Here is a 27,457-nt window from a genome sequence, read left to right as displayed (position 1 = left end):
TGTGTCCAAATTACAGCCCAAAAGATCGCTTACTTACATGAAGACCCCAGGATGAGAGAAAAATGTAAGTAAGCAAGCCCTTAACACCCCAGGAATCAGTGTAATCTAATTTCTTCAACATGGCTATGCTGGCTGCTGGACAGCTGACAGGCAACCTGGCCATCATTCACTCTATAACTCATCCAGTTAATAAATGAAAGCTCCTGGCGTTAGAAACTACTATTGTGAACCAGAGAAGGTGGGGCAAGAATGGTGTCTGGATATCTCAATCAAACATTACAAACCAGCAAAAACTGGTTATGAACCAGGTTCTTATAAACACACTAAGAGTAAATGGGTAGACTCCAAAGCCATTCATTATAAGGGATGTAACTTGACTATTTTCAAGTAAGTGCACTCTATAGTTTCTTCAGCATGTTCAAGTAGCCACTGGTTGGTACTGGAGAACTAGCAAGCTATTTGCTGCTGAGATATTAGGGAGATTAAAGCCATCCTGCTCTACTGAAAGCTGCTGATTTAATATAAAATGTGTGAGCTGGTAGTGGGAGGAGTTAAACTCTTCTGGGTGTGGGCAGAGAAAATAATTGTGGTAAAGTGGGTGAATGAATATCCACTCTCTCCTCCTACTAATGTACGCTAACCTTAAATCTAGCATAAGAGAAGTGATTTAAATTGGCATAAGCCAAGTGGGATCCTGCCACCATCACATCTAGCTGATGAGATATACCAAGAAACTGGTTTTGCTCTCCAAATGTTTCTCTGGGTCTGTTCACCAGCTTATCAAACGCACAGGCTTTTCCTCTTCTTCTTCAGATGCCACATATTGAAACAATGTCTAACATGTATGGCAGTCAAAGGAAACATATGCTGAACCATATCATTAGAAGACGGCATTGCTTCCATACCAAGCTATGAAACAGAATACTGTGTCAACTGGGTTGTTCCAGAACTACACTCACACACTTCTGGTGAATGTGATAAGTAAATGCTATTGCATCACTATTTCTCATCTTCAAAGCAGACATGAGAGCAAGGAGGACTCGTTCTCCATTTCTGAACTTCAAAGACATTAAGACCATTGTTCCTGGGGTAACTCTATTAATTCGGTTCACTGTGATTTTCCCTGGGAAATGCACTTTTCTAAAGTTCAAGAATTAAAGCAAGTCTTCCTTGCATTTTTATAGAAGTTAAGGCTCTGTTATAATAAGGTTTTATTGGCTTTTGAGAAGCCACAGTGTATGAGAACCGTTTAGGAAAATCTTTGGTACAACCTATTAAACATGGTTTGGCAACTTGTGCTCTCTGTCCAAATCGTTTTAGGTTCCTTCCCACGGGTGCCAATTTTAGGTTGGAAATCTCTATATTTTGACGCTGGTGATTACAGTTCCCAGAGCAGATGGATGAAGGAATGAAAACACAGGAAAGAGAAAAGATGGAAAGGGAGGAAAACGAAAGGACATGGGCTATGAGGAGCAAGGAAAATAAACTTGAAAGTATATTATTTGCTGTCTTGTGTCATCTCCGCCAAAAAAATGTTATTGAAACTAGTGTTACAAGAGAGGACCAGTGGCTTATAATAGTGTATGAGAAAGACCACACAGCAGGGTGAAATCACAGAGCTTTAGCCTGTGCCAAATCCCAAAGTTATTTGCTTAGCCACATTATGATGGTTATTCCTCTTAGCAACCTTTCCATTAACCAAGCTCACCAAAAGAGGAACACGGTTTTGGTTTTTTGTTTTGGTTTTAACCTTAAGTGGGCACAATTTTTTATTTTTTTAAAATAACATTTAAATGATAGCCCAGTATGGAGAGAACCTGCAGAAGGGGGCAGAGATATTGCTTTGGAAGCTTCTTCTTGCTATACCACACGCCAGTGCTACAAAAGCTTGTGAACATTTTACCAAATTTTATCAATATTTTACCCATTTGGTAACACTTACCAAACCTATCCAAAAAATCATGCCCAAAATGTTGCTAATGTTTAGTCCCGTCAAAACATAAATTTCATAGCAAAACTAGAAATGGAAAGTGTGTGATAGTTCTAACATGCACAAGATATTTGAAGTACAGTACAGCCATACCTCGGGTTAAATGTCCTTCAGGTTGAGCGTTTTCAGGGTATGCTCTGCAGCGACCCGGAAGTAATGGAGCATGTTACTTCTGGGTTTCGCCGCTTGCGCACACACAGACGCTCAAAATGATGTCATGCGCGGAAGCGGCAAATCACAACACACGCAGATGCGGGTTGCGTTCGCTTCAGGATGCGAACGGGCCTCCAGAACAGATCCCATTTGCATCCAGAGGTACCACTGTATATATTCACAATGAGAACTGTCATGTATTGTGCCCTGACAGGTGATTGACACCAGCTTCTCCTAGGTTTGGTTGTTTGTTTAGAAATATAGGCTAGAAATATAGGCTGTAAACCCTTTAAAACATGCCTTTTCAAGTGAGTTCCAAAATGTCCCCTTAAAAGGTTTATTTCCATGTTTCTCTCTTCGCCCAGCACAGGAAAAGATCACACATTTGGTAACACAGAAAACTGTTTTCTTACTCTTCAAAGGTCACAGAACAAACATTTAATAGAGAGTGGGACGTTTACAGAGTATATCTAAAAGTACATTGTAAAAATCTAAATTCTTTGGCAGGCCTGGATTGACTTCTGCATGAAATTAGAGAATTTTAGAGAATTTTCAAAGGTCATATTCATGTGCTTCAGAAAGTTGCACAGGCAGTAAAACTTGGCTTAGCTGCAAAGTGGAGAAAGTTCCTAGATTATTGGTACAGGAACTTGAGAGCGGCTTTTGAGAGCTATGTGACTGAGCTAGAGCAATCTGCTCAAACCTCTTCAAACACTGAGCTTCTCAGGTAGACTGGTGGAAAACCAAGGTTTGATTACCTAGTTCCCCCAAATCTGAGAGGAAGTGGGCATAGCTAAGCCTGGAAGGGCAGCTTACTCTATGGTATTAAACCATTCGTGCATTAATTAGAGTTGACAAACACACGTTGGTCATATAAGACTGGTTATCCCACAAGTAGGAGAGCCTAGCCACTGCATTGTGCATTAGCTGCCATCTCACACAAAGCACAATGCAGTGATCCAGTCTTGAAATCACCAAAGTATGGAATACTGTGGCCAGGCTACCTCTGCCCAGGAATGGCCACAGCTGATGCACTAGGTGGGGGCACTGTCATACTGTGGTTCCGCTCCTTCCTCCTGGGCCGTGTCCAGAAAGTGGTGGTGGGGGATGAGTGTTCAGACCCCTGGGCTCTCACTTGTGGGGTGCCTCAGGGTTCTGTCCTCTCCCCCATGCTTTTTAATATCTATATGAAGCCGCTGGGAGAGATCATCAGGGGGTTTGGGCTGGGTGTTCATCAGTATGCAGATGACACCCAGCTCTACCTCTCCTTTAAATCAGAACCAGTGAAGGCGGTGAAGGTCCTGTGTGAGTGCCTGGAGGCGGTTGGAGGATGGATGGTGGCTAACAGATTGAGGTTGAATCCTGACAAGACAGAAGTACTGTTTTTGGGGGACAGGGAGCGGGTTGGTGTGGGGGATTCCCTGGTCCTGAATGGGGTAACTGTGCCCCTGAAGGACCAGGTGCGCAGCCTGGGAGTCATTTTGGACTCACAGCTGTCCATGGAGGCGCAGGTTAACTCTGTGTCCAGGGCAGCTGTCTACCAGCTCCACCTGGTACGCAGGCTAAGACCCTACCTGCCCGCGAACTGTCTCGCCAGAGTGGTGCATGCCCTAGTTATCTCACGCTTGGACTACTGCAACGCGCTCTACGTGGGGCTACCTTTGAAGGTGACCCAGAAACTGCAATTAATCCAGAATGCGGCAGCTAGACTGGTGACTGGGAGTGGCTGCTGGGACCACATAACACCGGTTCTGAGAGATCTGCATTGGCTCCCAGTACGTTTCCGAGCACGATTCAAAGTGTTGGTGCTGACCTTTAAAGCCCTAAATGGCCTCGGTCCTGTATACCTGAAGGAGCGTCTCCACCCCCATCGTTCAGCCCGGACACTGAGATCCAGCGCCGAGGGCCTTCTGGCGGTTCCCTCATTGCAAGAAGTGAGGCTACAGGGAACCAGACAGAGGGCCTTCTCGGTAGTGGCACCTGCCCTGTGGAACGCCTTCCCATCAGATGTCAAAGAGATAAATAATTACCTGACATTCAGAAGACATCTTAAGGCAGCCCTGTTCAGGGAAGTTTTTAATATGTAACACTGTACTGTTTTTAACACTGATTGGGAGCCGCCCAGAGTGGCTGGGGAAACTCAGCCAGATGGGCGGGGTATAAATAATAAATTATTATTATTATTATTATTATTATTATTATTATTATTATTATTATTATTATAAGCTATCAAAAGGTGTTCCTAGTCGCTGAGGCCACTTGTGCATCCAGTGAAAATAATGGATCCAGTGGTCCCTGGCTGAACAACTAAAATGACTGGTGAGCTATACTAGGCTTTGTAGGTCACAAGTTTTGTAGGGATGCTTAAAGTTAGGTAACTTCAGAAAGACTGCCTTGATTCATGGCTCAGAATGATTAAATATAGCTATATAAGACTAATAATCTTACTGCTCAAACCAGCCAAGAAAAGCTTAACATGAGGGAAATTCAGATAAAAATTAATTGGGTGTGATTATGAATTTTACCAAATGCTTAATACATTTTCCCTTCAATGTATCTAGAGGCAGAGACCATTAAGTAATTATAGTACTGTATACATAAATACCAGTGTTAAAAAACCAGCTGGAAAATCAAATCTCTATTACTCTCCAAAAATAGATATGAACTTCTTCGAGCCACTTTGCAAAAATGGAATCACAAAAATCATTTCAAAGGGTGAAAAGCAACTCCTTCATCAAAGTTATCTTTCTAACTGACATACTAGCCTTCCTGAAAGTATTACCAGATATAGAAAAACAATTCATAATCAGAAAATACAATTTCATCAGTTAATCTCATTCAAGAACATTCATAGTATTTCAATTGAGGAAGACGTCTAGTTCTTAACTCTCCCTTTTCTACTTCATATAATTATTGGGGAGGGCGAGATTTTGTCAAAATTCAAAATAAGTGATTGTGCTTCAATACAACTTTGCAAGTAAATCTGAATCCTGCCTTGAAAAATCTGAGAAACACCTGAGAAGTAACAGCACAGACATCTTTCCATCTTGATGCGAAAATGTTTTCAATGGCAAATACACATTGGAGAGAAGGGTATTCCATAATCTAGGACCAGTCTCACAATCTCCATTGAATTATGGGGGCTGAACACAGGATGCTAGAAAGTTCCCAGATTTAAAACTTAAATAAGTTTTTCTCCTGATTAATAGTGGTTTCTCGGAAACAGCAGCCCGCCTGCATGTAGAATTGGACTCTACTGTGGAATCTGGCCCAGGAGTGAGCAACCTGTGTTCCTCCAAATATAGCTGGACTCCAAATCTCATCAGCTTCAACCAGCATGGGCTTGGCCAGGGATGATAAGACCTATAGTTCAACATCTTGTTATCATCTACATCATGAGTCCCAAAGAAGCACACACACACCCAGACCTCTTCGCTGCATTGAACTCTGCATGTACTCTGACATACCTGACTCTGCTCAAGAAATTTAGTCCATCATCCATGTCTGTTGCACCACTCCAGAGGTTTGCCATTTGGGGGCGAATGGTCATGTTAGTTCATTCTGGTAGGTAGGTAGGTATAGTATTGTTCTGAGATTTTTTTGGTATTGTTTTTAATTTGGTTTTAAAATTGTATTATGATTTATTTGTTTGTAGGGTATATATTTTTGTTACCTGCTTTGAGAAATATTTTGTTTGAACAAAGGCCTATACATATGCAGTCATACCTCGGGATAAATGCGCTTCTGGATAAGTATTTTTGGGGTGCGCTCTGCGGTGACCCGGAAGTAACAGAGCGCGTTACTTCCGGGTTTTGCCGCTCGCGCATGCGCAGACGGTCAAAATGACGTCACGCGCATGCACGGAGAAACGTGACGCACAGACGCATAGTCGCATCTTACGTTCTGTTCAGGATGCAAAATGAGCTCCGGAACGGATTCCGTTCGCATCCCGAGGTACCACTGTGTGTGTCTGTGTGTGTGTGTGTGTGTGTGTGTGTGTGTGTGTGTAAACACACACATATACACAGTGGTACCTTGGGTTACAAACACCTCAGGTTACAAACACTTTGGGTTACAGACTCCACTAACCTGGAAGTAGTACTTCAGGTTAAGAACTTTACCTCAGGATGAGAACAGAAATCGTGTGCTGGTGGCGTGGCGGCAGCAGAAGCCCCATTAGCTAAAGTGGTACCTCAGGTTAAGAACAGTTTCAGGTTAAGAACGGACCTCCAGAATGAATTAAGTTCGTAACCAGAGGTACCACTGTACTGGTGGGGGGGGGGGGGGGAGAGAAGAAAGCTCTAGTACCAGAATTTGCTTTTCCTCCCTCCCTCCCAATCCTTTTTCACCATGGCATGTATTTTAGATTGCAAGGTTACTGTCTTATTACAGTGGTACCTCTAGTTTCAGACACGATCCATTCTGGGGTGCTGTTTGCGCCCCAAAAAGTCCGCAACTAGAGCGACGCTTCTATGCGTGGCAAAACCCGGAAATATACACTTCCGGGTTTGCTGCGTTCACAACCCAGAAATCCGCAACATGAACCTAGCGCAACTAGAGGTATAACTGTACTGATCTTTGTAAACTGCTTTGGAAGCCTTTTCAGCTGAAGGAGGCAGTAAAAAATGCTTCCCATAATAATAACATCTGGAGTTGCCCCCCGTTCATGTCAATGCTGGCAGGGAAAGTTTCCCTCAGAGAAGTTCTGAGCTCCTATCATATTTGGTCACCCAGAGCAGGTATAGGGATGCCATTTTCAGCCTCACATACCTTAATGCTAAATACAGTGAAACTTAAGGGTCAGAAGCTACCTAGGATAAATCCTACTTGCTGGAAGGATTTTAATTTATTTTTTCATTTTGCACTGGAGAGTGAATATGAGTGTTAAGGGACAAGGTGAACTCTGGTATGATGTGCTCTTATAATGAAAAAACCAGACAAAACTGAAACTGTTCTTACCAAGTATCTCACACTCAATCATTTCTAATTTAAATATATATATTTTTATGAAGGAAAAACTTGGTTGATATAATAGCCTGATTCATGCCTTTGCTTAACTGTTAGACAGAACACTACCCTTAGAATATTTAAATTTAACTAGGGAGCCGCAACATGGGTGAACTGCTTGCATAGGCTGAGCTCAGGTTTATGCATAATCACAATCCAAGCCAAAAATAAAAAGTTGGCTTAGGTTACATTTATGTACTCACCAAAGAGGAAAAAAAGAGTACTGTATAAAGTTAATACAAAACATGTGATTATCTTATCATGTGTGTCTCTTCAGTCACAGTTTGCCTGGTTGCGCATGTGTCAGAGGCTCAGGAGCAGAAGCACAGGGGAGAGAGCAAATAGAGAGCGGAGGAGAGGAATCCGAGGGGAGCGTAGGGGAATATGACAGTGACCCGAGAGATTCCATGAGCTTCTCCAGCGAATCAGAAGATTCCCAGAAGGGGGCGCCTATGGTAAGGGCAAGGGGGGTCCCAGGGGGGACGCTCCAGAAACAAGGGGCCAGCGGGGACTCCCAAGGGAGCAGCGGAGGATCAGGACCAGTTCCCCCACCAGAGCACAGTGGGGGGGAAGAGTCACATGAGTCAGGACCAGCCTCTCCTCCAGCGGGGAGAGAAGATGAGTCGGGGATAACCACGCCCCCATCGGGAAGTGGGGAAACGGAGGGAAGGCCAGGTCCAGCTAGCCTCCCCGAAAGAGGGAGCAGTGACACAAGTGTAACGGTCAGAAGGAAAGTGGGAGGCTGCGCGCGCGCGCCAAGTTCAAATGTGCAGGAGCGCGGGACAGCAGAAAACCCGGATTGGGAGCCAGGTCCAAAAGCCCGAAGGAGGGAGGGGGAAGAGTCAGGGGACTCAGCGTCAGAGGAGTCTAGGAAGGGTGAGACTCCGACTAGCAGGCGGACCCAGAGAAGGAAGGAACAGAGGAAGAGGTGTAGTAAGGCTAGAATCTTAAACTGGTGTCAAGGGGGAGGAGATTCAGATGGAGCTTCGACGGTCTAAGGTACAGACGTAGCATTGCGCGCTGCGCGTGTGGAAGTGAAACTGAACTTCAATAAAGACTTTTATACTAGAGAAAGAAGCAGCGTTGGTCTTGTGTGAGCTGGGACCTTGGGCAGCGCTGACAGCATGCCACCTCTCCACATTTCCCAAATATTCAGCCCAGATTCCAGTGGTTCCAAGTAGGGAATCTGGTAGCAAGGGAATCTGGTGAGGAAATTGCTGGTCTGATCGTTGCTGCTCTGCAGCAACACCCAGATAATGGCTAGATTTCAGCCCAGCTGCATTGAGATGGTTTGGGAAGTTAATAGGGGACTTGTTGACATTACTTAAATGCTGCCTTAGGCATGGCTCCCCAGTGGAATTAGTTGCACTAGCCCCATTCCATTCCCATCCCTGTTCCGTTTCCTTGTAATGATTATGTATTTCAGAACATATACAAAATATACAAAATACTGAATTCATCACCAAGAGAATGATTGCTTTAGTTCTCTTAAATAATTGCTCTACATTTTTTAAAAGAGCAAGGTTTTTTGAAAGGCAAGCAATCTTTCCTTGTGCGAAATTGAGAAATGAGATTTTGTTACTGGACTACGATTTATTACTGGCTTTGAAAGTGACTTTGAATTAAATCCTTTATATTTCGGGTCTGCCAACAGCACACTCCTACACAGTCTACAGTGTTATCTAGCCACCTTTGTAAATCTTTTTAAGTTACAAGGATAAAAGTACAGTCACTTGTAGTTGTTTATTATAGAAGTCGTGCAATACAGGATCTTCCTTAATGCTCTTTTCTTCCCTTTCCCATTAAATCTATCAAGAAAACTATTGATTACTTACCACATCACCTTCTGTCTAAAATTTAAAAGCAATATAAATATGCCTGTGCCTCATAAAACCATCCACCCTGCAAAGGATAAGTCTCTAGAATAGGTCTCCTAATTGTGTCTATTTACCTCAATGCACTTTGTCTTCTGTAGCTTTCAGAAGTTCTTAAGTGGTTGTACTTACCTTATTTATTTGTATAACATCTTTAAGGCTCTAAGTGGTTAACAGTATTTCTAAAACGTATGAAACACACAGAAATATAAAATATATGTTCAGTTTATTTGTATAAAATACATATAAACAAACAGAAAGAACCCCAGCCATGCCCACCTCCACCACTTAAAACCAGTCCAAACAAAAAAGTCTTAGAGTGTTTCTGGAAAATGCTAATAATCTGGTAAGCCCAAGGGAAACGGACTTCCCTCAACAGCGGGGCAGCCAAGAAAATGAGTTCTTGAAGACACAACTACAGCCAGGCCTGGGTCTTTATGGCCTGGATTTGAACGTCTTCCAGCTTTACATACCCCCCATTTTTCATCTGCCAACTAAAGCCTTTTATACTCACCCCTGTAGTGTTCTGTTGATACAGTATGAAAAGGGTTGGAATGAGAACATTATTGCAAGTTCATACTGTGGACAGAGTGCTTAAAAGCTAAATTCCTCTGTCTAACTTGTCCATTCTGAAAAAAGGATGGCCATTATTGTCAATTCCAAACAGTAGGTCAGTCAAAAGTAAGGCGGGTTTAAAACAAAAACAAACTGTACACAAATAGCGATGTCAAATCAGAGGCATTATAATTTGAGACAGAAGCATCAACAAATGAAGGTGAGTTGTTTGGGGCTTTTAAAAATGCACAGTTTCAAGGGGTTTTTTTCGTGCTTTTTCTTGGGGGGAAGGGTGCTCCATTTTCCACATTTCACTCTGAAAAACTCTTAGCTTGGCATTGAGATAATAGCTCTCTTCAGGCACTCATAATAAACACACAGATGGTGGGATAATGTCCCACTGTCCCCACCTCTGGCCTCCACACATGCACAGGTCACCTGAACACAAAGCATATACCCAAATGCATACAGAGCAGTTGTACATGTGATCTGTACCTACATTTTCCATGGCATGGGTTGCACAAACTGAAAGCTACAGGCACGAAACTCACAGTGGTATGGAAACCAGGAGAAGTCTAGCAGGCACATCATTGATTTCCTCCACCCATGCAACACTGAGTTAATTTTGAATGCCTTAACAAGAATAACGTCTGGCTTAATAAATGTAGCTGAAATTCCCCTTCCAGTTCTTTAAGTGATCTCTCATCTTCCTCACAATTAAATGACTGAATTAGCTGATCATAATTTTTGTAGGTGTCAGGGTGGCAGTAGGTAAGTGAAACTTCCAGCTTTTTATTAGTTTTGAATGGCTCAAAAATCATCTACTTTATAATACATTTCATGTTTTACACATTCTTCCCAGTGACTATCAGAGTTGTTCAGTGAGTAAAATTAAAATAGAATAAAATTGAAATAAAATACTTTATGCTGTAGGCTACTTATGGATGGCACTTATGGAGAACAGCCAGGAAATTCTCTCATCTAAGGTAGTATCTGACAATTTATTCAAGACAGGGTGGAGACTCACTGATTTATAAGATAGCGAAGAAGCTTACATTGTTAGCATGTAAGCATTCTATACATATATAGAAGATCAAAGATAAAATGTGAGGAGTTTTTAATTAGTGCAATATACAGATGATGGTTAGCAATATTCTCTTTGAAGATAATAGAGAAGTAACATTATAGCATGTCCATGGGCATGTAGCCCAGGTTCAGAGGGTATAGACAGAATAACTTATGGGGAAAGGGCCAAGGAAGGGAGGAATGTATAAATATTGCTTAAGTACAATGGGTGGTGTTTTGTGTGTGTGTTTTGGAAGTTTCAGGCCATTAAATGTAGTCACTTGTCCTGGCTCCCACTCTAGGATTCAGTACTTGGACTGTCAGCTCAATCATTCCTGAAGGCTTTGTTTTACAAATCAGTTCATGGTTTAGACATAGATCAAGATACAGGTTACAAGGTTCAAAAGTCTAAAGCAGAGGTCTATGGTGCAGGACTAGGCACAAACAAATGCCTGGCATGCCTCTCTGCTCTTCTTTTGAAGAGCAGGACGGACACAGTCATTCACGCAATTGTTGCCCTAAGTGATGGGGACTGGGCAAGTAAGTGGGCACTTCTGCGGGTTGGCTGGGTCTGCTCACACCAGCACATCCAACTGCACGTTCCTAGAGATGGGGCCTGAGTCTGCCTGCCCAATTCAGGCTCATGTGCCTCCCCAGTTGCCAGGGCAACTTTGCTCACAGGAGGAAGGGCAAGGGGCTGGCTCACTACTCCCCCTCCTCTGCTGGGGCATTAAACAGCAGCAGGGTAGGGACATCATCTAGTGAACTACTCCCTGTGAACAGTCTCAGAGATCTCATCCTGTTCCTTCTCCCCCACTGACCAAGCCTACCAATAAGTCTCCACAGAGCTCCTGACTTTCATGCTCCGCACCCATGGGCGTCCATACACCTGCAGTTCACAGGCCTTGGTTTGCCCGAGTAGCGTCAATGAAACTGATTGACTAAGTCTGAAGCATGAACACTGGAGGCACTGTGAACGTTTTTTGGGTTCATATCCCTTCCAGTCAATCAGGTGCTACACCAAACCAAACTGACACTATGAGTCCAGTACTTGCTCCACCTCAAAGTCTTGCTGACCACCCACTAGTACTGAAGGTTCTAGATTCTGGTGGTCTGTCTGGACCTTGATGGGTTATTGCACCACTTAATAATAATAAAGGTAAAGGTAAAAGGGATAGGGGCGCGGGTGGCGCTGTAGTCTAAACCACTTGGGCTTGCCGATCGGAAGGTTGGCAGTTCTAATCTGTGCAATGAGGTGAGCGCCCGTTGCTCTGTCACAGCTCCTGCCAACCTAGCAGTTCAAAAGCATGCCAGTGCAAGCAGATAAATAGGTACTGCTGTGGCGGGAAGGTAAACGGCATTTTCGTGCACTCTGATTTCCGTCACAGTGTTCCCCGGAAAGCTGTCTGTGGACAAACGCCGGCTCCCTCAGCCTGAAGCAAGATGAGCACCGCAACCCCAGCCTTTGACTGGACTTAACGATCCAGGGGTCCTTTACCTTTACCAAATAATAGTAATAATAATAATAATTTTATTATTTATACCCTGCCTATCTGGCTGGGTTTCCCCAGCTACTCTGGGCAGCTTACAGCACATCTAAAAACATAATAAAAACATCAAGTATTAAAAACTTCCTGATACAGGGCTGCTTTCAGATGTCTTCTAAAAGTTGTATAATTCTTTATCTCCTTGATATCTGAAGGGAGGGCGTTCCACAGGGAAAGCGCAGGTAGGATCTCCGGTTTTGACAGGGAATAGATCGGGCTAGCAGGGATTTGCGACCCTGGTGCCAGTTGGGATGGCACATTCATAGGGCTGGTGGAAAGGCAGCTTGTTGGCTTCTATCTTGTCAGGTTTTGCCATCTGATTTACATGTGGATAAATGCCCCGAATTGTCTTCCCAATTAATTGAAGGAACATGTGGGTGTTTCTTCACAATTAATGGGTGCAACTCATGCTTAGGCGCAAATATTGTTTTCCTCTTCCCGCTCCTGCCAAAACAGGCAAAGCTGTCAAACAAAAACAGTTCCTAAAGGGAAGAAAGTTTGCTAAGTCTTTCTGTAGATCATATGAACAGATAGCTGCTTCAGGGCATTACTGTTGGGAGGAAATTTGAAATAAACAAACAAAAATATGAAAGAGACCTGTGGTAGGTATACTTGTAAGATTTTTCTTTTCTTTTCCTTTTATCTGTGGTATGGTTTTATAGTGGCAGATGTGATCCAACTGAGCCAAATTAATCTACAAACCAGATTAAAAAGAAACTCTAATTGAGGCTTACATCTCTTACTTTTGGGATTTAAGTTATTAAATTACTTGTCCCTCCCCCATGTATAAATACACTTTACTCTGCTTTCAAGCCAGAAGTCCCATAAATACACGGATGCTTTGCATAGCCTTTTAGCAAGTCCTAACGCATGTAGTCACCCAACCTATCTCAAGTGAAGAGCAGGAAGAGAAAGAAAATAGCTCCCTTCAGCCAAATCCCTAATTTCTGTCAAGAGCTATGAAGTACTATGGTGAAGTTAATTAATTATAGAGTCAATTGGGGTTTTGTACCCAGATATTTTCCTGATGTAGGTCTTTGAAAGTCTGCCCACACTAAGCTCATGAATCAGTGTCATTTACAACATGCATTAAGATAATTGAACATTGTAAGGAGGAAATGTATACAAGAGAGCTAATATTTCATGCAGGAAAGCTCATTTTATCACTGCTAGAGTGCATATCAGACCACCTCACAGTTGGCATCATTGGAACAGAGCTTAACAGTAACTTGCTGTGCATAAATACTATTCATTTTTTGCATCTATTTCTCAGTGGATTAAAAAAAGACAGTTAAAAAAATTGACTGCCACCCGTGCCACAACAGCAGTACAAAATGGCCAAGACTTAATGCAGAAACAGGCAACAGGATTTTAAATTTTGCTGACCATATGGATCTACTTGCAGAATTACTTGCATCTTAATGTTAAGCACAAGAAATGTGTGTACGATTCTTCCAAGTAACAATGGCTATTGTCCACTATGGGTTAGAGCCAAAGAATGGTGAGTAGAACTAGCTTTGTTCCACAAATGTCTGTGGAAGAGTTCAGCCATTCTGACAAAACACTGAACATGACAGTTGGCATACTACCTCTTGTGCAAATAGAGGAATATATTTGGATTTTGCTTCACTGTTCTTTTGCAGCGTTCTAGCATGAAATTTTGGGACGCGGGTGGCGCTGTGGTCTAAACCACAGAGCCTAGGGCTTGCCGATCAGATGGTTGGTGGTTCAAATCCCTGCAACGGGGTGAGCTCCCGTTGCTTGGTCCCTGCTCCTGCCAACCTAGCAGTTCAAAAGCACGTCAAAGTGCAAGTAGATAAATAGGTACTGCTTCGGTGGGAAGGTAAACAGCGTTTCTGTGAGCTGCTCTGGTTCGCCAGAAGCGGCTTAGTCATGCTGGCCACATGACCCAGAAGCTGTCTGTGGACAAACGCTGGCTCCCTCGGCCTATATACCCCACGGAGAGCCTCAAGGTCCATAAATAACAACACCCTAGTGGTCCCAGGCCTTAAGGAAGTTAGATTGGCTTCAACCAGAGCCAGGGCCTTTTCAACACTGGCTCCGGCTTGGTGGAACGCTCTGTCTCATGAGACCAGGGCCCTGCAGGATCTGATTTCTTTCTGCAGGGCCTGTAAGACAGAGTTGTTCCGCCTGGCCTTTGGCTTGGAGCCAATTTGATTCCCTCCCTCCCTCTCTTTTTTCTTTTCCTTCTCCTCCTGCGATGAGGCTACATTTTAATATTTTAATGTTCCATCATTTTAATGTTGTATTTTATTTTTGTTTTTAAGTTGCAATCATTCATCTTGTTTTTATTATTGCTTGTAAGCCGCTCTGAGCCCGGCCTTGGCTGGGGAGGGCGGGGTATAAATAAGAAATTATTATTATTATTATTATTATTATTATTATTATTATTATTATTATATAGCGAGATGAGCGTGCAACCCCAGAGTCATCAGTGACTGGACCTAACGGTCAGGGGTACCTTTACTTTTACCTTTACCTAGCATGAAATTTTAAACAGTCCTCATGTGAGCCGAACATGGCTTCAGTGCTCAGAAAGGTGCCTTTGGATCAACTCACAAGTGTTTTGCTTCATGTATCTTAACAAACTGAAGTTTCTAAACATTAGCCCCTGCCTATCTGCTTTCAATCTCTTCAGTGCTAACTTAACATGTCTTACGATATTACACTAATGCATCAACTGGTACAGCACACCCAAACTGCAGGGACTTAAACACAGTTCTAGGTACGTTTGCTTAGAGCTAAGCCCTAATATGTTCCACAGAGCTTACTTCCAGGTAAGGGTATACAGAATCGCAGCCTTAACCATTTTAGGATATGGCCAGGCTTACATTTTGATTTGTCAGTTATGCTAACACACTCAGATAACGCAGACATTACTGAAACACCCAGGAAGTTCAACAGAGCCGAGAATTCACACAAGGTTCTCAGAAATGCCTCTTCTATTCACACTAAAAAAAAGAAAGAAATTCACAAATGAACAAAATAAGAAACAAAGGAAAGAGAAGTAGACTAGGTTCCAATCATCACAATTACTTAAATGACATCATGTGAGGTTGGGCTGATTTTAAATTAGTTATGTTATGAAAATATTCCCATGCAAGAATTTGCCAAATGTCCATGAGAACACACACAAACGGTCCTCTGGCATCTTGAATGCCAACACATGGCATTTAATCTTTGTTGGGTGCTGCCCAGAGTGGCTGGGGAGACCCAGCCAGATGGGCGGGGTACAATTTTTTATTTATTACTACTACTACTACTACTATTAAAAAGGTAAAGGTACCCCTGCCCGTACGGGCCAGTCTTGACAGACTCTGGGGTTGTGCGCCCATCTCACTCAAGAGGCCAGGGGCCAGCGCTGTCCGGAGACACTTCCGGGTCACGTGGCCAGTGTGACAAAGCTGCATCTGGCGAGCCAGCGCAGCACACGGAAACGCCATTTACCTTCCCGCCAGTAAGCGGTCCCTATTTATCTACTTGCACCCGGGGGTGCTTTCGAACTGCTAGGTTGGCAGGCGCTGGGACCGAGCAGCAGGAGCGCACCCCGCCGCGGGGATTCGAACCGCCGACCTTTTGATCGGCAAGCCCTAGGCGCTGAGGCTTTTACCCACAGCGCCACCCGCGTCCCACTACTACTATTACTATTATTACATGCAGGGGACACAGGGCTGAGCCTCATTCCACTCCAATGCTTCTGCTAACAGTAAGGCATGAAATGGGGCTGAAATGAAATATTCAGCTAAGCATGCTTACCGTACTAATCTTCCTGTGACTGGGAACACTGGCTGTGTGGGCTTCCTGATCACGCTGAGGCTTCTAAAATTTGAAGCCCTTTTCAGATCTTCCTGCTCAACGCATGGAGGTCAGGGGTGGAGGCCCTGCGTCTCCTACATGGTTAGACTTTTATAATGCCTGAAGAGGACTTCTCACAACATACGACATTCTAAACACAAGAGACTACTATTTCGTTTATTTGATGAGGCAGTCTAGTCTCCTTTAGTATCACTTTACTAAGTGTTTGTAGCCTTGAATGCAAAGATGACAGAACATAAAAACCAAACACGTTCAGATAAGGAAACTGAATTAAAGGAGTGCCTGTTACTACAAAGATTATATTCTCTTGACAGGAGAGCCAAACTACTCTCAAAAATGTCTAAGGGAGAGGGTTCTTGTAAGCTTATTTTAAATTAACTGCTTCTTTCGTAATTGTGTCAAGGTAAATATTGTTAAGCACATAAATCTTAGAAGTAGTGCAAAGTTTTAGCACATTTCTACAGATGCAAACTCATGGAGCAGCACACAGTACTAGCTGTAATAAAAACAGAAATAATGGCACTTCAGAACTTTATGTTTTCAGTCCCTCCATTATTGAACGCTTGCATTTGTTATACAAACACAAAGCAACCGTTTGGAGTCTTTATATCTATATTTATAAGTAAAATATATTTCAAGTGCTATATACAAAGCAAGAAAAATACTTTTTGAGTAATCAAAAAGAAAACATTTGGGATTTGAATATCCAGGTCCTAAATATTTGCACTAGTATGTTTATTTTGAATGATGTCATAGCATCACAATTCATTTTATATCTCACTTTAGAGACCGTAGATCTCTACCTCGGGTTAAGTACTTAATTCGTTCCGGAGATCCATTCTTAACCTGAAACTGTTTTTAACCTGAAGAACCACTTTAGCTAATGGGGCCTCCTGCTGCCGCCGCGCTGCCAGAGCACAATTTCTGTTCTCACCCTGAAGCAAAGTTCTTAACCCAAGGTACTATTTCTGGGTTAGCGGAGTCTGTAACCTGAAGTGTATGTAACGCGAGGTACCACTGTAATTTATAAAAATTCCTCACAATGAAGCTATATCAAAAGTAATGTCAGAAACTGCATGGCTTCCATGGAGTGCAACAATCTCTCAGGCAGGAGTTCTTTGCCTTCATCTGCTCTCTTCACTGAGTGACGTCCTTTGGTATCATCCCTGAGGACCCTGCCTTCCAAGTAGGGCAACCAAGAAATAGGTATTGAGGGTACTGATGTACCAAACCACAGCCAGCACGGACCTCACACCTTGAGCTTTCAGCTTATAAAAGTTCCTAGCCCTCTTAGAAAGTAAGTTATGCTACCCTACTAAGCTGTTTCTTTGAGATGAGCTAGTTTGGCTGCTTCCACCTTTCAACACCAATAAGTGAAGTCAGAGCTGTGATTGATGAGAATGCTGTTTGGACACCAAGGAGCTGAGGACCTAAAGAGCTGGTGTTTCCCCCTTCCATGCTGTGCACTTTCATTGCATCTGTCTCATTTTCTTGTCCTTGAAATCTCTGTAGTTTGCCTTCTTTTTGTCCTACAAACCCAGATGCATCCTTCCAGTGTTGGATTCAAGGCGGTATGCCATAGAACAGAGCTTTCCAGACTTTTCATGTTGGTGACACACGTTTTAGACATGCATCATTTCATGACACGGTAATTCAGTTTTACTAGCAAACTGGAGGTTTATTTATTTATTTATTTACGGCTATTAGCCCATAAAATATGTACAAACATAAAAACACAGAGACATAAAAACCGATATATCCGACAACAGAAGGTGAACACCACCATGCAAGGGTGGGTCATTGAGCAGAGCCAAGTGACAGCTTGGGGCCAGGAGAGCTCCAAGGGACGGATCACAGAAAAGGAAAACTGAAGACGAGATCTGACATGCACTCTCATCATAACAGTCCGATTAGTTTTGATGTTGTTGTTGTTTTTTGGTGGTTTTTGAGTGTGAGATAACCGCATTCAGGAATCTCGCCACCTGCAGAGTTACAAAATGATCTGTATCCTGCAAAAGCAGTGCGGCGTGTGACTCAACAGGCCTGCCAACCAAGCGCAGTAAAGCAGGACCCAGGAATTTAGTCCTGGCTATGCTATGTAGGGGACAGCTGAACATTATATGTGAAAGAAACTGGAGGTTAAACTAACCCCTTTCCAGTCCAGTGGGTCAGAGGGCCCAATTCACATGGTGTTGGACATGCTGCTTCCAGGTAGCTGTGCCTTCTGTGCACCTCAGAGACAAGGTGCTTCATACAAGGGATGATCTGCATGATTATAGTTGAAAATCTTTAGCCAAGACAATTTTAGCTTTTCTTTCTTTCTTTCTTTCTTTCTTTCTTTCTTTCTTTCTTTGCATGAACATTTAGCAGGTGTCAGACATTTGGATATTCCAATTAATCAACCAATTTGAATTTAATTATAACTTTTTAAAGTGTCTTAAATGACCATAAAATGTCGTTGGAAAGGAACAAGGAAGCAAGGGCTTTTCTTTTCTTTTCTTTGCATTACTTAAATGGTGGTCTGAATAAGGAAGAGCTTGATTTTGGAAAGATCTGAGGTGCATAGCTTTTTATATTAAAACTGTAATTTAAATTTTCCTGGTACTATTTCAAAAATGGAACACAACTTCATATAATGTTATGAAGCTGTTGTTTATCATATATATATATTCCCACACAAGCGATTCTATCAGACAAAGGCATGTTATTTGGGACAAAAGTAGAGCATGTTAAAGTTTAGTCCAAATCTGGACTTCATAAATCTTTAAATACAATTTAATTCTATTTTCCATATCTATCTTATGAACTCAAAAGCTGCCAAATTTCATTTTAAAATGTCAGTTTGAATGCAAGTCAACTACAGGAAATAGCAAGAAAGAGGAATAATGATATCCTTTGAGCTCTATTGAACAAAGCCCTACAGAGGACCCAATGCAGCATTGCAAACCTCAAGGAACATTGTTGAAGTCACTGAGCTACATGCCAGCTACATAGAAGAAAAATTATATAAGCAATATCTTTGTAATGAACCTTCAACCTGGCTAAGCTTACATCAATTTCTTGTTGCATTACGAGGACCACTTTGCAGCTGATTAAAGACCTGGATTTTAACAGATTAATAAATTGCATTCAATAATTTTGCATATTACCAACTCTATAATCTAAGTGCTTTTGTGAGATAACTTACAAATCAATAAATGAAAACTATTAGTACTGGCTCCAGATTTTTGTGGGGTGCAGGTGTCCTTGGGAAGATACCCTCAATGAGCCTTCTTCTTACTGAGGCTACCCTCTTGCTAGCACTGATGCCAATTCCTGCTACCCTCTATCTTGCCACTGCTTGCCAAACAGCACCAATGAGCATGAAAGCCACTGACTCTCCCTCCTTCTCACCACTGCTGCCAGTGGCATAACGTGGGTTGCCAGTGCCCAGGGCCAGGTGGGAGCGGGAGGGAGGGAAACAGATGGAGTATGCATGCACATTCAACTGCCTAGAGATTGCAGCTGCAGAGATAGGAAAAGAAGAGTTGTTCCATTGTTTGTCACGTCCTGGTTTGCACAGAGAAGCCGTTTTCAACAGAGCCCAGTGACGGCAGTGCAGAGCTGTATTGAGGAAGCACTGGGTGTTGAAATTTTGCACCCCTAACCATTTTGTGCTGGAGGCAACCATCCCTGTGCACGCACACCCATGCTACACCACTGACTGCTGCTATTCCAGGCCAGGGTGAGAGGCAAGTGACTAAGTAGGCTCCATGCTGAAGAGAAGGAAGCACTTCTGGGGTGTGGGTCATTGTCTATGCAGATGTCTATGCGGATCCTCAACACAGGCCCTGAAAATCATCCCTCACTGTTTGAAGGAAAGGCCAGCTATAATATTTCCTTTTTCGTTTCTTATTACACTAATATAGCACAATAAAAAGCCAAAATTGCATGTGTGCCTTTAACTTACAGCTTCACTGATTAAAATAGGCCTTCCAATTAATCAGCTGAAGTTGCCCCACTGCTTGTGGTTATTAGTTCTTCTGCCTTTAATCAAACTCTGTATATCTGATGACATACTTTATGCGTTATGAACTTACAGGCTAGCAAGCCATCAATATTCTCAATAAAGAGAAACTGTATTTTCTGAAATATGTCAGCATGATCCAGTGTTTATACCCTACTAATTCACAGATAGTGAGTTGCTAGTTTAGCCCAGAAGGTGATTCACATGCATTTTACTGTAAAAAAAAAAGGCATCCATGCAATTGCTAACAGGCATTGAAGCTAGTTTGGCCCTGTTAACAGAGAGCCTTAATGGAAGCGAACATGAAGGTGATGCAAGTCTGGATTCGAACCAAGCTACCTGAAGGACCATCTCCTCTTAAGTGAGTCAGCCCATCCTTCAAGATCAGTTGTTATGCCTCTCTTGCATGTGCCATTGCCTTCTGAGGCACATTCCTGGGAACAAACAAGAGAGCTGATTCTGAGGTGGTGCCTTGTATGTGGAACTCCTTGGCTGAATGGCTAGTTTTTCTTCCTTTTTGTATTCTGCTGGCAACTGACAGCTTTCCCTTTTAAACAAACTGTTCTATTGTTGTTTTGTGTGTTGATCATTAGTGCTGCTCCTTGCGGTTTTGCTTTTTGCTGCCCTTTTACAATTCTGTTAATTTGTGTTTTAAAGTTTGGGTTATTTTTGCTTCCATATATATATATATATATATATATATATATATATATATATATATGTATGTGTGTATGTGTGTGTGTGTGTGTGTGTGTGTATATATATGTGTATATATATATATATATATATATATATATATATATATATATATATATGAAGGAAGAACTGCAGGTGCTTTTTTTTCCAAACAAGTGATAAGACATTATTTCCATCATCATTTAGTATCCACCCTGACTCTCTGCAAGCTGTCATAACACTCTTATCGCAAGAAAATTAAAGCATGTGCTTGATTATTTAATAACTGAGTTTAAACTAAGAGACAATGTTTGTTTAAACTTGTGCTTCGAAACCCATCACCTTCCAGGATGAATTCAGAGATTAGAAACAAAAGAAAAGAAAAACAGAAGATCTATTCTGCAATTAACACCAACATGAAAGAAGGTAGGTTCTGATACATAAAATCTTTTCCACACAATATTTCCCCACACAATGTGGATACATTGAGGAGAACACTAATAAGTGACCCTGTATATCCACTTTTACTGCTATCTAGGAGTTTCCAGTGGTTGTCATAACTGAAAAATATCCTGCTACTACTGCAGACACGGCCACCCGGAAGCTGCAGGTGCATCTATGGAAATGCTACAGCAGGCATTACCATTCTCCTTGGAGACAGCCAAAGTACACAGCATGGTACATGGAAAATAGATTTTTAATGTCTGAACTGGCTCAGGGTCTCTAGTATCATGGTTGTAGCAAAGATTATAGGTAGAGGGAGCACAAAAAAATAGAAACATATTTTAATGATAACGTTATTAATAGAGATGATATACTATTTTGAACTTGAGTTGCAAAAATGATATATGTGTGTATCTCATCCTTTGGTTTTTAACTTCCAAAGTTGCTTAGAGTAACCTTAGGTAATCTGGTTGCACTTTTCCTAAACAAGCAGGTGTGTAACTTAGGGGTATTCTGGATCTCCAAATAAACTTGGGGGCACAGAAAGCCTGCCACCAGCTTTGACAGGCAGTCCAGTTGGGATCCAATCTGGACAGAGAAAACCTAGCTTCAGTTGTCTATGTTCTGGTAACCTCTAGGTGACATTATTACAATGCATTCGAAATGGGGCTGCCTTTGAAAACAGTTTAGAAAGCGAGCATATTACACCAATTCTGGTCAGATTGTGCAGGCTACTGCTTAATTTCTAGGCTCAATTTGAAGTGCTGGCTCTGACCCAAAAAGACTTATGTGGCTCAGGACCAAAATTCTTCAAGGACTTTCTCTCCGCACATGAACCAGCTTGGACCCTGTGATCAGAGGGCCTTCTCTGGGTGCTTCAGCTGAGGGAGGTGCAGAGAGTAGCTACACAAGAATGGGCTTCTTCAGCCATGGCTCCTTCTGTCAGTTTTTAGGCACCAGGCTAATATTTTTAATATTTTTTTATTTAACCTGCTTTTGGGTGATTAAGTTGGCCTCTACTATGCTGCTCATGTTTTAGTGAGGTGGGATAAGGTTTGTATTGTTAGATAAGGATTTTAGAAATTTGTATTGTACATGGTTTAAAATTTGGCTTCTCAGTGATTTTATCTGTTTGCATTTGATTTTGAGTCGCTTTGAGATTTGTTTGCATAAAGCAACTAACAAATGCAATGTATGTGTATGTATAATACTACATATCTATAATTGCTATGCATATTTCATTTTTACTAGATATGTTCTTCATGAGAAGCCAGTGTGGTGTAGTGGTTAAGAGCAGTGGTCTCGTAATCTGGGGAACCGGGTTCGCGTCTCCGCTCCTCCACATGCAGCTTGGGCCAGTCACACTTCTTTGAAGTCTCTCAGCCCCACTCACCTCACAGAGTGTTTGTTGTGGGGGAGGAAGGGAAAGGAGAATGTTAGCCGCTTTGAGACTCCTGAAGGGGAGTGAAAGGTGGGATATCAAATCCAAACTCCTCTTCTTCTTGATATTTCTGTTGTATATCAGTTTGGAAACATTTTTGGGGAAGAGATTAATTTATGTATTTATATACTGCCCTATCTCAAAAAAATTATAAGCAATATAGAACAATAATCAGGATGGTTTCTGTAACACAGTGGATATATGGATTAAAACTGCAAGAAACTGTAAACTATTTTTTAAAAAAAACACGAGTGAAATGAGTTGCATAAACAAAATTTGTCAGGCACACTAAAATTAGCTAGGTATTATGTGAAAAGGCCTGACCAAAAATAGAAAGGTCTTCAGCTGGTTCCAATACATAAAAGATTTGCTACCAGGCAAGTCTCCCTGGCGAGAGTATGCCACAAATGGGGTGCTAAGTAGACACACTTGCCTAACCTGGCAGTCAGTAATGTAACCATGTCTTAACCTGCATAAGGTTTTAAGGAAGGGGAAACTGTAGTCCTCCAGGTGCTGTTGGACTTGTGAAGACCCTGGTATCATTGTAGAGCAGCAAAAATGCAGAGTGCCCTCTCAAGGTGCCCTCTCAGCTGCTGAGGAATCCACATGGTTTCTTGATATACTGGAGACTTGCAGGGAAAGTAGCAGGAAGGACAGTGGCTAATGTCTAGGTGGTATAAATCTCAGGATGTATCTGAGCAAATTACTGTGACAATTGTGTGGCAATGACGGCAGTGAAAAAAGGATTTCTTCTCCACCACACTGCATTCTCAAGTAGCCATCGAGCACTGAAGTGCATGGCCTTGAATGAGAGAATTCTATCCAATTAGGATACACATAATAATAAAGAAATAGAATAGATTGTATGTTTTAAATCCAGCCACAAGTGAAAGAGGAATGAGCAGGAAATCAATTTTTAAAAGTTTGCTATATAAAATTATAGGTACCAAGCAGTGAAACGGAAATACAAAAAGAAAGAAAGAACAAAGAATAATTCAAGCTGAGACTACCTTAGGCAGGCAGCTGGTTCACACTTAGATATTTGGAAAGCCGCCAGACAAGTAGATTTTCAAATGCAAAGAGCTGACTTACAAGTTTACAACCTGGCTGCAATATTTTAGTACTTATTGATTTGTACTTATATTCCACCAGAGTGTGAGTAACAGCAGGTTAAATATAAAGAGCACAGCCAATTTTAGAAAACAATAAAATGTCTGCCTTCTGAGGAGAGTTGAGCGCCACATCCTACTATCTTGAAGAGGTACATCGGATGAGAATGTGGGGCAGACTGTATGTAATACTCCTTCCCACAGGAGATTCATCTGTCCCCCTCCTTATTGACAATCTGCTAACTAGTGAAAAATGTCCATGATGTTTATTGATGCTACCTCTGCTGTAAAGGATTCTATTTTAAACTTTTACTTTTTTTCTGAATACCACTTTAAGGGCCCTTTTTGGGTGAAAGGTTTGCCCATGATTTTTAATACAATAAATAAATGGTGATTAAAATGGGAAAATATTGAATGTTATCTTCCCTTCTAATAGTGAGTTGTAACATTTATTGATTGATTTCTAAGTTATCTTGTACTTCCCCTCAATATACAAATATCAATATTTTCAAAGTCTCAAAAAGGCACCTATATTGAAGATCTGGCAATGTGCAAATATGTTGAAAATATAACAATGAATTAATTATAAGAAAAGTAATTATTATTTCCCCCTAGGTTTACTCGGACATTTAAAGTGCTACATTCTCATTCCATATAATTGTGTTGTGGTGCTTACATAGAAATGGTACAAACTAGACTATTTCAAGTAACAGAATCCAGAACTTAAGCAACTTGCAAATTTCTGTTGTGCCGTTAGAGACATCGCCAAAGCAGATTGCCAACAAGTTTACTTAACTGAACTTTCAAAGAATATTTTGACACTTCCTGTTTGAAAGCCAAGGTTGATATTGCCTTACAAAATATGCATATATAATAGACCATGAACAAAGATGTGACTAGCCATTGATAAAGAAATTTTGGGTATCTCTGCGAAGAATAAACAATAGGAGGACATGAACTTCGCAAACTTCATAATAAATTTGCCCAAGTACACTTCTCGATCTTAAGTTAACACCATTTCATAGTTCCCAAGAGCACACACAGTCTTTGCAGACATTGTGTCATCAACATTGTATTTCATATCTTAACATAATAAACCTGTTTATGCATTCGTCACAAACACAATGACTCTGTTTTTATCCACATAAACCCCAGCAATGAAAAACTTAAATAAACTGAGTTGCCTCCACTTTCACTGCCATACTTTGCAACTCGGAGACAGGTCAGTTTTATAGTCATGAGTTGCCCTCCATTGATACAGCGTGGTGTACTGGTACCTAGGGCAAACATATGCACACACATGAATGGAGCCACCTGCGCCAGCCCAAGCCTCACTGCCAACACCGCTGGAGCAACCCACCCCCACCAGAGCCAAGCGGCGCTGTGCTGTGCCACCTGCCTGCCTACGCAAGGGGGAGCCCGGTTGGCCGAAGAGGCCCTTGGTATGTGAATCCCCCCAATGCCTGTGGGCAGGGTGAAATGACGCAACAGCCATGCACCTTTCAATCCCAGCCTCACAAAGCGAGGCCTTGTGTCCTGCCAGCCCTGCACCACTTTGTGAGTCTGGGACCTGATCCTTCACAAAGCGGTGCAGGGCTGGAAGGGCGGCAGGAGGAGCCAAATGTGCCCCTAAAAATGTGTCTCCCTCCTGCCACACATTATGCCCCTGAAGATGGCGGACCAAAACATTACTTTGACATGACTTCTCCAGTTTTGGGCATAGGCTTGGCCACCTCTCGAGATTTTGTCACCAAACTCAGCACAAGGCTTCCTGAGGAGGGAGACAGCAGACTTCACTGATGTTTGGACAACAGGTGCTATTTTGAATCAAGATGGTGGACCAAAATGTAACTTTGGCGTAACTTCACCTGTTTGTAGCATGAGGATCCCAACTCACAAATTGCACTATCTACAAATCACATTTTTTGGTTTCTAACAATTCCTGGGCAGCACTGGGCACTCCCTGCTAGTGGTTATATACTCTATCCAATCTGCAATGAAAAACCACAACATTTGAATAAATTGCATAAATGGATCCAATAGAAGACTAAAGAGGAAACACTCCAAAGCAATCTCGAGTTACTTTGAAACAAAGCTGACGTTCCCTATACATTCATACATAATCCATATGTATGAACATATTTGTCTTTTAGCTAATATAAGAAAATACTTTATCCTCTTACCAGTTTCAGTCTCCTGTTTGGTGAGGTTCCTGTGGTTGGTAAACAATGTTGTAGTGTCTGGTGAGGGTGGTCTTTCCTCTGGGATGGTAGTACAGGCACCTAAGTTGCAAATGAAATATTTGTAAACTAAAGGAATATAGATATAAAACGAATTAAACTGATTTTTTAACACCACTCAAAATGCAGAAAAATTATGAGTGGTTCATTAACTGATAGACAAATACAGCCCAAGTGGACCAAGTCAAGGAGAAGGAACCCGAGGCAGTGCCATCCCATGAACTGGTAGTATATAAGAAGGCAGGAAAGAGAAAACTGATGGAGGTTAGTGGGTCAGTGCCCTATTCACACTCATGGACTGGCTTCCACTGCGAAGAGTATTGCTTCTCAAAGCAACTGTCTTAGTTGCTAGTTGCTAGGCTAGTCAACTGTCTGACTGGACAAGGAATTCCTCAAGATGGGATGGGGAGAAATGAGCCATCACCACTTCAGACTGTAGATTCAAATGCATGTGATGACATATTCACCCATGGAGAAGGAAGATTTCCATACATGGAAAGCTAGCATGGTGCGGAAGAGACAAGGCTGCACTCTTCTCTGACATCTTGTTTTCTACGTCAGTGGATTTTTTAAAATGATGTTGCATTTATTCATGTGAACCCCTACCTAAAGTTTAAAGTGGAACAACATTGTCATTTGTTCCAATTCAGCTTTGAAGCGTGGGCTTTCGCAGGAAAAGTGGGGGGGGGGGGGCGGACAAGCACGAGGATACGGCGCTTTAAAGCACGGACCCGTGTCTAGAAAGCACAGGGCAAAAGTTAAACGTGGATGAGCCCCAAGTTGAAAGCAGCTCTTTAAAACAGGCCTGAAAACCAAAAAGGAAGATGTACACTTACAAAAAGAAACTCCATATTATGTACAGAGCGTATTATTTCACAAAAGAAAATGGGAAACAGCGATAAATCATGGAGTAGCCTCAATGCATGCAGAGATATGTACACATATGGCAGCTTTAATCTCAGAAAAAGCTCCAATATGCATGGAAAAGTCCAATGCATAGGACATTTTCCATCATGAACAGGGAAAAGCGTCTCAGCACATAGGGGAATTTGAATCATGCTCTTTGGAACGTGCCCATTGCCAAAACAAAGCATAAGCTGTATCTGCTGCTGATTCTACAGCAATGTAACATTTAACTGACAGCTACATGAACACAATCAATTCCTGCATTATATATTTTCAACTGAAGGCAGGACACTCCTTTCTATGTGCAAGACAGCTAAAGAAAAACATGAAAACTATTTCTCTAAGCTTCTTATGTATGCAACCCTTGTTTCTCAGATAAAATCCAAGATTAAAACTTTGTGAACATAATAAGCCACTAAAGTTTCATTGAAATAATGCCCTTTAAACAATATTTCGTAACACTGAAATTATGAGTAAAATGTCACGTAGCCCATTAGCACATATAAGGTTTCTGCACATGAGTAAAAATTCTGAAAGCTTATTTTCAAAACTAAAACCCCAAAGGTTAAAAAGCCTTGAAAATTAATACCTTTGATACTAACTATTTC

The 27,457-nt window shown here is 41.9% G+C and overlaps 1 protein-coding gene across 3 annotated transcripts in view; it reads right to left on the bottom strand.

Annotated features, from left to right (window-relative positions):
- The window catches only part of BBS9 (Bardet-Biedl syndrome 9), a 227,777-nt gene that overhangs the window by 73,400 nt on the left and 126,920 nt on the right, over positions 1-27,457 (bottom strand). The window contains exons 21-22 of one of the 3 annotated variants that reach the window (XM_053409545.1): positions 25,887-25,985; positions 24,542-24,630 (exon numbers count right to left, since the gene is read on the bottom strand). In XM_053409545.1, coding sequence (XP_053265520.1) covers positions 24,557-24,630; positions 25,887-25,985 — 173 coding nt within the window. In that variant the 3' untranslated portion in view covers positions 24,542-24,556. Of the gene's footprint in view, positions 1-24,541; positions 24,631-25,767; positions 25,986-27,457 lie in introns of those variants that run through there. The other 2 variants (XM_053409546.1, XM_053409544.1) reach the window with 2 other exon arrangements.

The sequence above is a fragment of the Podarcis raffonei genome, chromosome 12, assembly GCF_027172205.1.
Source record: "Podarcis raffonei isolate rPodRaf1 chromosome 12, rPodRaf1.pri, whole genome shotgun sequence".
NCBI lineage: Eukaryota > Metazoa > Chordata > Lepidosauria > Squamata > Lacertidae > Podarcis > Podarcis raffonei.
The sequence above is the reverse complement of the archived record's forward strand: the minus strand, read 5'-3'. Positions and strand labels throughout refer to the sequence as shown.